The 12,691-nt window shown below is 37.5% G+C and overlaps 1 protein-coding gene across 2 annotated transcripts in view; it reads right to left on the reverse strand.

The window, feature by feature from the left end:
* The window catches only part of LOC117396982 (protein FAM163B), a 49,194-nt gene that overhangs the window by 9,782 nt on the left and 26,721 nt on the right, over positions 1–12,691 (reverse strand). For both annotated transcript variants that reach the window (XM_058987104.1, XM_058987105.1), the window contains exon 2: positions 3,237–3,352. In XM_058987104.1, coding sequence (XP_058843087.1) covers positions 3,237–3,329 — 93 coding nt within the window. In that variant the 5' untranslated portion in view covers positions 3,330–3,352. The remainder of the gene's footprint in view (positions 1–3,236; positions 3,353–12,691) is intronic.

Genomic DNA, 12,691 nt, shown 5'->3' on the forward strand with positions numbered 1-12,691 from the left:
ATGCCTTGGTATGTATTTGAGGATATGAGTGCCTGGTGACCTGCACAGCATACTGTATACCTAACTAAAGCATTAGCTGTGATTCCATGTGGAATAGCAATATATGACACACTGTCAATATGGAGTAGGGCCACGATGGTCAGCCAGGATAATAGTAGATTATAAATAGGGATGTCACACATATACAAGTCACACATGCTCGTTCTTTATCAGATGTCCTGGTGACCAAATTGGCTTATTCAGCCTGAAAAGCACTTTGTCCTCCTGGAAAGTGCACCTCCCTATAAAATATAGCACATTAACTCTTCGTCAAATGAACTCCCAAATGAACACATCTCAAAACTCTTTGAATATCCTGGGCTACCCTTATGTGGGATTAAACGTTAATCGATTACCTTATTTTGATACCAAGCACGTCCTTATCCAACTAAGTTTGCAGCATGTATTTGATAACTGCATTCTTTACAGTATCCTGCTTATTACCAGCTAAGGTACAGAATTAAATATATATAATTTACAATTTTTTCCCTCTTCAGGGGATTGCAAAAAACGTGTGTCGTTTTGTCACAAAGACGGCCGGAGTGGGTGGCGTCAGACCAGAAACAGGAACACAAACGACAGAGAGATGGGGTTTTGGTGAGGCTGAACGCGTGATCGCGTTCAGCATTTAATAAACAGAACAGAAAATAAAAGGTTGGAACAGACAAAAACACTGGACACGGCACTACACGCCAAAATAAATAGACATACAAAACGACTAAACGCTAAACAGACGGTGCAGGACAGACAGACGAACAAACACGGTGAGTGAAAACACGTTAACTATTACTTTTACTATTACTATTATTATTATTTTACTTCACCTCCGTCTCCAATCCCGTTCTCCACTCACCGAACACCAACCCTGACTGACTAAAAATGTGCCTATTTATACTGTTGTGCTGGGATTCAATTACTAATTAATTATTCACTTGAATCCCAGCACGTGAATTAATTCTGTGCAACCCCGTGCTCACATATTACATTTAACCAGCACGTGAAGTGATTTGTGCTCTCCTCGTGCCTAAATACAAATCTACACTTTAAATACACGTGAAACACAGACCCGTTTATATCCCGTGTACCAATCTATACACCAACATTTACACACGCAACATACAACACATAACACAAATGCACACAGGGGCGGGGCGCTTTGCCACACGTTTATATGCTATACACTGCCATGCACAGCTTCTGTTGTAGCACATTTTCAATCTTAGAATCGGCATCTATCTGTGTATAATATGATTTGACTGCAGACAACATAACTGAAAAAATATGACTTTATTCAGTGAGTTGCAAAAAGACATCTTTACTATAGGCTACTACTACCGCACAGCCCGTTGACTTGTAGAATCAATGCCTGAGAGACGACAGGCAGTTCAGAGTAAATGTGCCCCATCGAGACATGGAGCCTAGCTTTCTTTTTTTATGTATGGAAGTAAAAGCTGAAGCTGCTTTTTTACATGCAATGATGGGACTTTATACTGAAGCACAGGCAGGTGTTGATTTTTAACAAGTTGAGTAAGACAACATAATATTCATTTTTGTAGTTTATATTTTTGTTTGCGGAATTTTAAAAAGGCATTTACTGTGGACAGCACGGTTTTGTTAAATACAAGTTAAATAAATGCTTAGCACTTCAAAACATGTATTCTGTGTGACTCAATTATTGCCTCTGACGAAGGGTTCTGTGGGGGAATTCAATCAAACTTTCTAGTGGCACGGTGTATTTGTGCTTTAAATTAAGAGCTTCTAGAGTTTCAACACAAGTGTTTGACTTTTACTAATGGAGTGGTTTGTTTGGGCCCTGTCCTTTTCTGGCTGGAATTTGACTGATTAGCTCCATAATGCAGATCATAAAGTCATGATCCCAATATTCCCACTGTATGGGAACAGGTCTTTGGGGTAATTCAATGGGCCATTGAGGTCAGTGTAACATCAGCTGTATAAAAACATGTATATTTTTATAGGATTTTAGTTTATTAACCAATAATTGAGTGCGTTCTGTTGATGTCTTTATTGTCATGCTTCAATCGCAGCTTTTCAATATGACTTTCAAGAGAAACTCGGTTTGGGTATGAAATATCAGAGTTATCTTAACTAATGTACGGGGTACGGGGTAAACTGAGGCTCAATGGCACTCAGCTTTTTATTAATTAAACAAAAAATAAACAAACAGTTTAAAAAAAACTCAATAATAAACATAAGGGCACACGGGCCAAAGTAATAAACACCCACTATAATTCCTTTTATAAAAACTTGTTCGCTGGCTGGTAGCATTCGCTCTCACTCTTACTCTCTTTAACTCTCCTCTTGCTCTGAGCCCAGAGTGGGTCTTTTATACTGTGGCTGGAGCCTTAATTACCTATTAAACCATTACCTTATTAAGACTCCAGCCACATTCCCAAGAGCTACTCAGGATGGGGATTCTACGAGACCAGCTTTTTCACCAGTCTCAAACAATAAATAACAATGACGGACAGCTTTCGTCTGTCCGCACACAAACACATGATTATTATAATGATGATAATAATCATAATAATCATCATAATAATAATAATCATAATAATAATTATTTATTATTATTATTATTATTATTATTATTATTATTATTATATATAATAATAATATTAATAATAATAATAATACATACATACATACATACATACATACATACATACATACATACATACATACATACATACATACATATCCCCAAGGGGAGGGCACCCAGTCACAGATATCCAGTATCTTGAGAACTACAATATGACCTAGAACACCTACAGTATAAAAGCACTAATTATACTTGCACTGTCTTACATTGTATTATGTTCTGTATTTGCATGTTTGCATCCAAGGGGATGGGTGGACGGGTGAGTTAGTCCGAACTAATGTATTCTTGTTTAGATTTGGATGTGATCAGCAGGGTGTGAGGACTCAAACAGAAAATTAATCTAAATGACAAGAATACATTAGTTTAGATAATACCAAGTTGCCTTTAACATAGTTCTTCAATTGAAAAATGGCATACCATTAAGACTGAAACATGATCCCAATGTGATATTCTGGTTGGCATGCAGAAAACACAATCGTCTTAACATTCGAGAATCTTAAAATGATGCATGTAAAATTGCCTTCTGAATCTAATTTTGAATTTGGTATTTTGCTTCTATGGGTGTCAATGTGCTTACCTGTAGCCTACAGTAACACAGCACTGCTATGATACACAGTAGGATGACTGTTGCTAAAATTCCGCCTGTGATAACCACCGTCCCGGCTGTCATTCGACCTCTTCTCCATTAACAGCCTGGGGACAAGAACAACAGAAAAGAGCAGGCCATCAGAGAGGCTCTCCAACTGCCTGAGCCGTGTGTATTTATTACACTGTGTGTACCGTGGAAGCTTGCAATAAACGCATTGGATATCTTAATATTGCACTTTAACCAGATTGTTGGTGTCATAGGGGCACAGTTGTTAAGTTGGCAAGAATTTATAGCTGATTTTGATAACACTATGTTAATACAAGTGGCTACACAAAAAGGTGCATCATTTTCATATCATTTTACTTTCCTGAGAGTTTTCTGTAATCGTTCCTAGGAAGGCTGGTTTCACAGACACTGGCCTGCACACATTTAGGACTACTGTACCCAATGTTAGAACATAAGAAGTTTGTGTAAAAATGTTACCTAAGGTAGTTCAAGATTCAGGGTCAGTGAAACTAGCCATTATTATTTATTTCTTAGCAGACGCCCTTATCCAGGGCGACTTACAATTGTTACAAGATATCACATTATACATTATTTCACATTATACAGATATCACATTATTTTACATACAATGACCCATTTATACAGTTGGGTTTTTACTGGAGCAATCTAGGTAAAGTACCTTGCTCAAGGGTACAACAGCAGTGTCCCCCACTGGGGATTGAACCCACAACCCTCCGGTCAAGAGTCCAGAGCCCTAACCACTACTCCACACTGCTGCCCGTACATAGATTAAACATTTAAAATTATTCTTTCCTGTTGAGACTTTTACAGTCACAGGGCCTGATCCATAAGACTAAGTTATTTTTGTACATGCCATTTTTGACAGGATTCATAAAATATTTAGCAAACTGTACATGATAACATTTAGACTAGTTCAGCATATTTTTAGCAACTTTTTCTCAGCCAATAGACGATCTATACAGTTTTATTCTGGCACGTAAACTTGATATAATTGGCCATTCACAGTGGATTTAGCAAACTTTTTCTTAATACAGTTTTGCTAAATTGAGCTGCTGCTGTAAACGCAACACAGAAACCAGGACCAGAGGACACAGTTAGAAATTAAGTGGACACAGACTTAGGACAGAGGGTAGGAGACACTTATTCACACAGAGAGTGGTGAGGGTGTGGAATGGGTTACCTAGTCATGTTGTTGATGCAGAGTCACTGGAATGCTTGACAAAGTTTTGAAATCAATCAGCTATGTGAAACCGGACAAGTGCTGATGGGCCGAATGGCCTCCTCTTGTTCATTAGTGTTCCCAATGTTCATATGATGCAGAACCCCCGCACAGTTCAATGTATTAAGAGAGGAAATGATAGGCATTCCTGTCTACTCTTTGTCAAATTAAAACTCAGAAGAAACATACACTAAAGAAGGTATTGCTTAGCACACTGCTGAAACAACTGGTCATGATGTCCAGCCAGCACACTGGACAGAAGGCTTCACATAAATTAGGTGAATAAACCAATTCTGCATTTTACAAACAACAAATAAGAAGTACAGTAAATAATGTATTAAATGTATGCAACCATCTGCTCTAAGTTCATTTGTTTAATTAAACATTCAGTTACATTTGCTGCAAATCCTATCATCTGATTTGTCATCAATCACACCAATGGAGCATTATTATTATTATTTAATACTTTAAGCATGGAAAGGAACGTAGCAGCCCCATAGAGTGTGATACATAACAATGAAATGTAAATATGAAAAGACATTGATTCAAAAAAATAATTGAAATGTAAACAGCAGCAAGAAACTCTGCAGCTGTAATTATACAAACTAGAGGGATTCAGTGAACTGGAGGTTTCTTTGCTCTGTCAAACCATTATCAGTCGTGTTTTTTGTTTCAATCAAGCCCTTACAATTAAAACATGACATCGCTCACGGGAGTCAGCAGTGGTTTGCTATGAGAATGTCAAAACATCCAGTTCTGTTGATTGGCCCTTGAGGAATGAAACTAAATGTCCCTGTTGGAAGAAAGAAGCAGGATCATGTTGAATACATGTCCTGAATACAAAACAACCACTACAGCTGCTGCTGTACATAACTGGCAAACTAATGATGGCATGGCAAACGAGATCCACATCCCAGTGGATGGTAAAGTACAGCTCCACTAGTAGAGGATAGCAACCTTTCAAGGTGAGCCCCGCCTTGGTGTTCAGGATTTTCATACTGGCTGCCACCAGCGGGGACCAAAAACTCAAGCACATATACTAGTAACTATACAAGTACAGTTGTTATGCTTGTAATTCCAGTTAAAAAAAAACTACTTACAAAAATGTTTTGCTTTGGTAACTTTTTTGGGTGTATGTTTGCTTTGTGAAAACTCCTGTACAGTTTAGAGCAGACAGCTTTGAGAATCTAGCCTGTTCAGTGTGATTCGATGAGAATTAAAACTCAATTGTTAGTTAAATCTACTAAAGCAAAAAAGCAAAAAAGACATGTTTGTGAAAAGGAATTCATCATGTTATTCCTGGAGCTATCAGGTTATATATAACATATGAGATGCATTACACCTTTCTGTTTCACTTGAAATACCTTTTTCGTAATGTTTCAGAATAATGTGATCATTGTGGGTAACTCTGATCTCCCCCATTCCAGATGGCATTGTTTTTCTTTTCCGGTCAGGTATAGTTAGAGACAGTGTACCTATAATCTATATTCTTACTGAAGTGATACAGCCATGTTAACCACAGTGACTTCCTCTGCAAGAAGAGCCCTTGCTCCAGTGTGCACTAACAGAAGCGTACAAATAAAGGTGTTCTTGCGTTTGTACTCGAATGAAAACATCACTGCATTTAATGCCCCTTTAGCTAGGTTTAGTAGGTTTTAGACATGTTTGAATTTGTTTGTATTTTTTTCATTTACTAACAGGACAATAATCAATAAATACACAGGTCAGTAGAGACCTACTAGAACGTTACCAATATACCCAGAGAAGCATCTGCTTCTGTTTTCCAGAAGTGCTTCTATCCTGGTACATTTAGTTCCAGTTTGAAATACAAAACAATGTCTGGAATGATAGCTCTGATTGCCTTCCAGGATGTGGGTCTCTCTTATAAGTTAGGTTTGTACCCAGTGAAATGTCTCAGCTATGCCACAGAGGTTAAATGATGAGATAAGCACTTTTCACAAGCCCTTATTGAAGATGTGTTTCAAGTAAATGTTATCAGCAGGATTGGGTCAGGACCCAAAGATTTTCTTCTAGCAATAATTTTTTGGGAATCGACAGGAACATTCTTTTGCCAGCATCAGCTGCTGCCGGAAACCTCCTCTTAGCTATTTTTTGCACAGCTAATCGAATCTGAAGCCCAGCCTATATCTTTTGTCTTTTGTTAATTATAAGTGTACTAGTTGAAGTACCTGGAGTTGCCCGGGAAAATTCAATATTTCAGTATTTCATGCATGACAAATTGGGACACACAAACTTTCTTCTTTATATATTAAGATAATTATTTGGTTCCGGAAGATTTTGGACATTCTGTACCCTGGTCATCAGAACTATGCCAAACATGTACTGTAACTGAAAAGGAAGTTCCCTTTTTATGCCTTTCTTTAGATTTTTGTTTTGCCTCTGAGCTAAAGCAGAGCTTACATAAAATATTCTATTCATACACTCTGCTATTGCAGGTAGTAGCAGGAGGGTGGTTTTAGTTCACATAGTTTCAAGGATGGAGAAAGGCTACGTACCAGCAGCTAAAATGACTTTAGGTAATGTTAACAGACTGGTCAGTCAACAATGTCCGCGCAGTATCCAAGAATGTAGTAAACATTCACAGAGGAATCATATTGTAGTTTAAATTGAACATGACTGAGTCACAGCAGCTTTAAGTCTTGCATTACTAAATTGGAAGTGTGCTGATTGGAATGAGTTCCTCATCCGAGCAGCTCAAGAGCATCTCCCCAGCCACTGCAGCAGAAACAAAGAAATAATGTTGGTCACGAAACTGTATTTTATATTTTTTAAATCCACCTCTAGGTGCCACTGTTAAACTATACTGAGCGCAGAATAAGAGCTAGCTATTCATGGCTTTTAGCTAAGTGAAGGATGCACAGGGGCTGCATTAACTGGAGCAAGTGATGGTAGCTGAGGTCTGTCTTGACCTTTGGACCAAGGCAGCTAAATAAAAAGAAAGCTGGCAGATTTGTTAGAGGGAAATAGACAAGAACACAACTGTGAATGCATGGCAGCACATTCTCTCAGGGTGGGTAAAAGAAGAAGAAAAAGGCTTCTATTTTTGTTAAGTAGAATGGTAGAAAAAAACGCTATTTATAAGGAACCAGCATTGCACCCCGATCTGATTTTACAAGATCTGTGAGTACCGATTTGTGTCGTCAATAACATAGTAATTGTCAATTACAGTCATCAACGACATAGTTTTCACTATTTAACTTCTGATTTTACCAATACCAATCTTTTGTGTGGCTTTCAAAAACAGGTTTTTGTTCAGATGTAAGTAAATTATAAGCAGTCATATCTGTAATCTTTTTAAGCAATACATATATTCTTCATGCAATTGAAATGCTCAATTTAAACAGAGCAGACAAAGTGCTTGCCCCATGCATTACCAAGACTCCATGTTTCTTGAAAACGCACACGTGTCATTTGAAGGCCCGCTGACACATGTTTGAGTCTTGGTGCACATCGTTGTGAAGCGCTTCTATAAGTGAATACATCGTGTGTACGGTGCCTCATTGATCCAAGAGATGCCGTACACATGAAGCAAAGGTGAGCTCAAACTGTGCAAAATTATTTCTGTAACAGGTTCAGTATTTCAACAGCAAAGAAAAACAATGATATGACACGATATTTTACTGAGCGTTTAACCGAAAATGTCCAGTTTTATGAGGCTCTTGCTTTTATTCAAATGTTCGGTAGTAGCAGCAACTTTATGCATTTCAACCACCTGAACACTGAACATGAACATAACAAATATTGTGCACAAGAACACTATTATACATAAAGTGATTCCTCATACTTTATTTATAATGTTACATCTAATGTTATTTATATCCAATGCTATATCAACGTGGTGGAAAACTACTTATTCAAAACAATATGTTCTCCAAAAATAGATAATAGAATACTGCATTCTCTCTCTCTCTCTCTCTCTCTCTCTCTCTCTCTCTCTCTCTTTCTCTATAGTATGCGTACCCACGGCATTGGAAACCCCTCCAGTGTTTTTCAGGGACAGCTTTGCTTTGACAAATCCATGCCAAATAGAGCTAGAATCAACATGCTAGAAGCAGTAGCAGATGTCTATAAGCTGACACCTAGATCAGGGGTGTCAAACTCGTTTCGTTTGGAGGGCCTCATCCAATATCCTGACGCTTGGCGTGGGCCGAGTTACAGTTAAAAAAATACAAAGACGAACCCAAAAGTTCAAGTTATTGTATTTAACAATAATGATCATACATAGCATGTTTACATTCCCCTAAATATTGATTATTTCACCCACCGTCACCTCTCAGAACACGTGTGCACACATTCCTCCAGCGAATCCTTCACATGAGCAACACACATTGTCATGTTGCTGTGATTGCTGTCAATCGCCAACCACGTGGGTGGGATGGCAGTGCATCAGCTGATTCGAGTTACGACACCAGTAATACCAGAAAAAAGGTTTCAGTTCTGATTTGTAAGTTTTGTAGTGACAAGTGTCATGATGTCTATCCGTGAAGAGAAAGGTGGAACAAGAGTGCCGTGTGTTTCAAGAGAAATAGGGAATTTCGTATTTCTTTGTGGACATGAATGGAAAGCAACATGTGTCTGTTGTGAAATAATACAACATTAAAAGACACTATGAAGCAAACCAATGCAAGAAATCTGATAAATATACAGGAACATTATGTGAAGATAAATACTCTGAATTAGCAGTCATTGAAAAAACAGCAATTGGGGTTTACTAATGCTTGTAGCAGAAGCGATGCTGCTGTTAAGGCAAGCCATGTGATTGCTCACAAAATAGCTGTTTCTTCAAAACCATTTTCTGATGGAGAGTTTTTGAAGAAATGCCGCTAAAAGCTGCTGAAATAGTGTGTCCAGAGAAGCAGCAAGCTTTCTCAGTCGTGAATATCAACAAATCAAGATGTTCTCAACCAACTGACACATAGCTACTCAAGATATCCTCAGCCCAGTCGTTTGCTCCAGATGTTGATGCGCTGGTTCAAGCAAAGGTTCCAGGTATCAGGAAGCAGCAGCAGCAGTCACTAATGTTCTTTGTCTTTATCTTTTGGTGAGTGTGAAATAAAAAAAAAAAAATCAGTATCTATTTACATTTTGCAATTTTATTTAGTGCTGGGACGAACATGGAATTTTCATGTTCGGATATTTGTTCAAGATTTAGATATTCGTTCGGATATTCGTTTTCAAAATGTTATCAAAGCCATTATATGTAACACTGTATTAAAGTTGAAAAATATCCCAGAAGTATGAAAGGTCTTACTTTACCCTCATGAATTAACTACAAAACAAAGAAAGCAATAAAGTAGTTAAATCTTGTGTGTATTTCAATTGAAACAAATTTTTGTTGCGTCTTCGCAATAAACAAAGTGGCCATAGACACGTTTTCATAAAGTAATAACATTAGTTTTTAAGAACATAAGAAAGTTTAAAAACGAGAGGAGACCATTTGGCCCATCTTGTTCATTTGGTAGTTAGTAGCTTATTGATTCTAGAATCTCATCAAGCAGCTTCTTGAAGGATCCCAGGGTGTCAGCTTCAACAACATTACTGGGGAGTTGGTTCCAGACCCTCACAATTCTCTGTGTAAAAAAGTGCCTTCTATTTTCTGTTTTGAATGCCCCTTTATCTAATCTCCATTTGTGACCCCTGGTCCTTGTTTCTTTTTTCAGGTCGAAAAAGTCCCCTGGGTTGACATTGTCAATACCTTTTAGAATTTTGAATGCTTGAATCAGATCACCGCATAGTCTTTTTTGTTCAAGACTGAATAGATTAAAGTCTTTTAGCCTGTCTGCATACGACATGCCTTTTAAACCCGGGATAATTCTGGTCGCTCTTCTTTGCACTCTTTCTAGAGCAGCAATATCCTTTTTGTAGCGATGTGACCAGAACTGAAAACAATATTCTAGTTGAGGTCTTACTAATGCACTGTAAAGTTTTAACATTACTTCCCTTGATTTAAATTCAACACTTTTTACAGTATATCTGAGCATCTTGTTGGCCTTTTTTATAGCTTCCCCACATTGTCTAGATGAAGACATTTCTGAGTCAACAAACTCCTAGGTCTTTTTCATAGACTCCTTCTTTAATTTCAGTATCTCCCATACGATATTTATAATGCACATTTGTATTGCCTGCGTGCAGTATCTTACACTTTTCTCTATTAAATGTAATTTGCCATGTGTCTTGAATAAACACTTCAAATAAAATAAAACGTGAAAAAGAGGACGTTGTACAGTGAAAAAAAAAAACAATATTTACTCACTGTTTTATTTCTTTTTTTGCATTCCACTTAACAAAAAATAGGATTGGATCATGAAAGAAAATTAAAATGTTGATTACTATACTGTAATCAACTATTACTATATTGTATCATACTATTGCAGACAGAAACAGACCCCGATTGTAGCTGCAGTAAGAATCCACGTGTACAACTTTTATCTTCCAAAATAGATAGCTATTTTATTTAGCGAACAGCAACACTCGCCAGCTCGTTGGGCTGATCTTATCCTATTGAATTAAAAAATAATATTCCGCGGGCCGTATGTTTGACACCCCTGACCTAGATCAATGTTTTGTCACCTGAGTAAATGTGTGCATGACTGCAGTTTATTTCTGTATTTTTGGCATGATTTTGCCTTAAAAACAGAACTGTGCAAATGTTACCATGACTGCCCACACATTTTTAGACAGCCTCTGTATACTCACAAATTATAACTAGTAAGTTTCAGCACAATTTGATAAAAGGGTTCTCTAGATAAATTAAAAACATGAAGTGAGACATACAGACAGGAAGCCAGGCAGACTGTCAGACACCTCCATATGCCCCCATGACAAACTCAATAACTTGAGCTAAAGAAGGTTCTTAGGCTGTTTCATCACAATTGGACTCACATATGCCTGTTCATACCTCACACTTAATGCATAGACGTATCATATATTTGCTTAATATTCCCCAGCACTGTCATTAAGACAAATATCTGTGTTCTACAATACCTATCATGTTCCACTAATAACAAGTTAATTTAAATACTAATGATAATCTCTCGAGGATATAAACATGTTTGAAAACAGCTTGATTACATTAGCAAAAAGGAGACACAGTTTGCCAGACCTTTAAACTCAATTACATGTAATGATCCATCTTTGGTTTGCTTTTGTGATTTTTGGCTTTGCTTGTTGAAACAAATGAGCTCTGCAATTATGAATGTAAGGAGATATCTGCAATACAAAATGATTTATAGAATAAATCGCCACTGGCTGCTGACAAGCTGAAAGGCTGTTAACAGAGGCACGGCAATGCAAGAGTAAGGACAAAGAAGACAGGATGGGGGGCCAGAAGTTGTACACACATTTAACTGTACAATGAAGTTTTAAAAGGAGGGAGGAGACAGCGCCTAACACACACTCCCAATTAACCAATAACGTATTAATATAACCCATTTTCCTAGCGTTCCCTAGGTTCATACTCTTGCACCAATTGCATATAACATTACTGAGTAATTTGATTACCATCCCTGGAGTCACCTAGCACTGTGTGGAGTCTAGCCATGTCCTGTCAAGGCTGTGATCAGGGTAACCGGTGGCCAATTAGACTCATTAAACATTAACTTGCACTGCAATACTTTTTCTTTCTTGCTTTTTCTTCAGTTTTATTTGTGGGTCTATCACCCCAAAAAGTTAGAAAACCGCTGGTCTGAAATTCTGCCTCAGAAATCTTTGGTAAAATTCTCAGGCTATGGAAATTCTAGTAAACAGACACCAAGTAAATGTTATTTTAGTGAACAATCCTCAATTTGCTATAATAACTCTAAAACGATGCAGTTTCTCAGAAGGCACAGTTCAGTGAATCAGAGCATCAGAGCAGTGAGAAATCTTGGTACTAATGGGCCAAGTGGAAATGACTCGGAGACAAACACTGGCTGTTTACAAACCTACTCACTGTGACTGAATACAAATAAATGAGCTCGGCCACTCATTCTAAACACAAAAAGGTTCCTGATACAGAATAAACAGATGCACTGGTAGTTCAATGGTTTATTATCATTATTTTATCATCAGTAACGCATAAATAAATATGTTATGAAAGATATGAAGTTTAACAAGTTTCATCACATGTGCATAAGTGGTTCTTCACATATACAGTATATATAAAAACAGTGACGTATCGAAGGATGGACAAACCTGA

The sequence above is a fragment of the Acipenser ruthenus genome, chromosome 15 (assembly GCF_902713425.1).
Source record: "Acipenser ruthenus chromosome 15, fAciRut3.2 maternal haplotype, whole genome shotgun sequence".
NCBI classification, from domain to species: Eukaryota; Metazoa; Chordata; class Actinopteri; order Acipenseriformes; family Acipenseridae; genus Acipenser; species Acipenser ruthenus.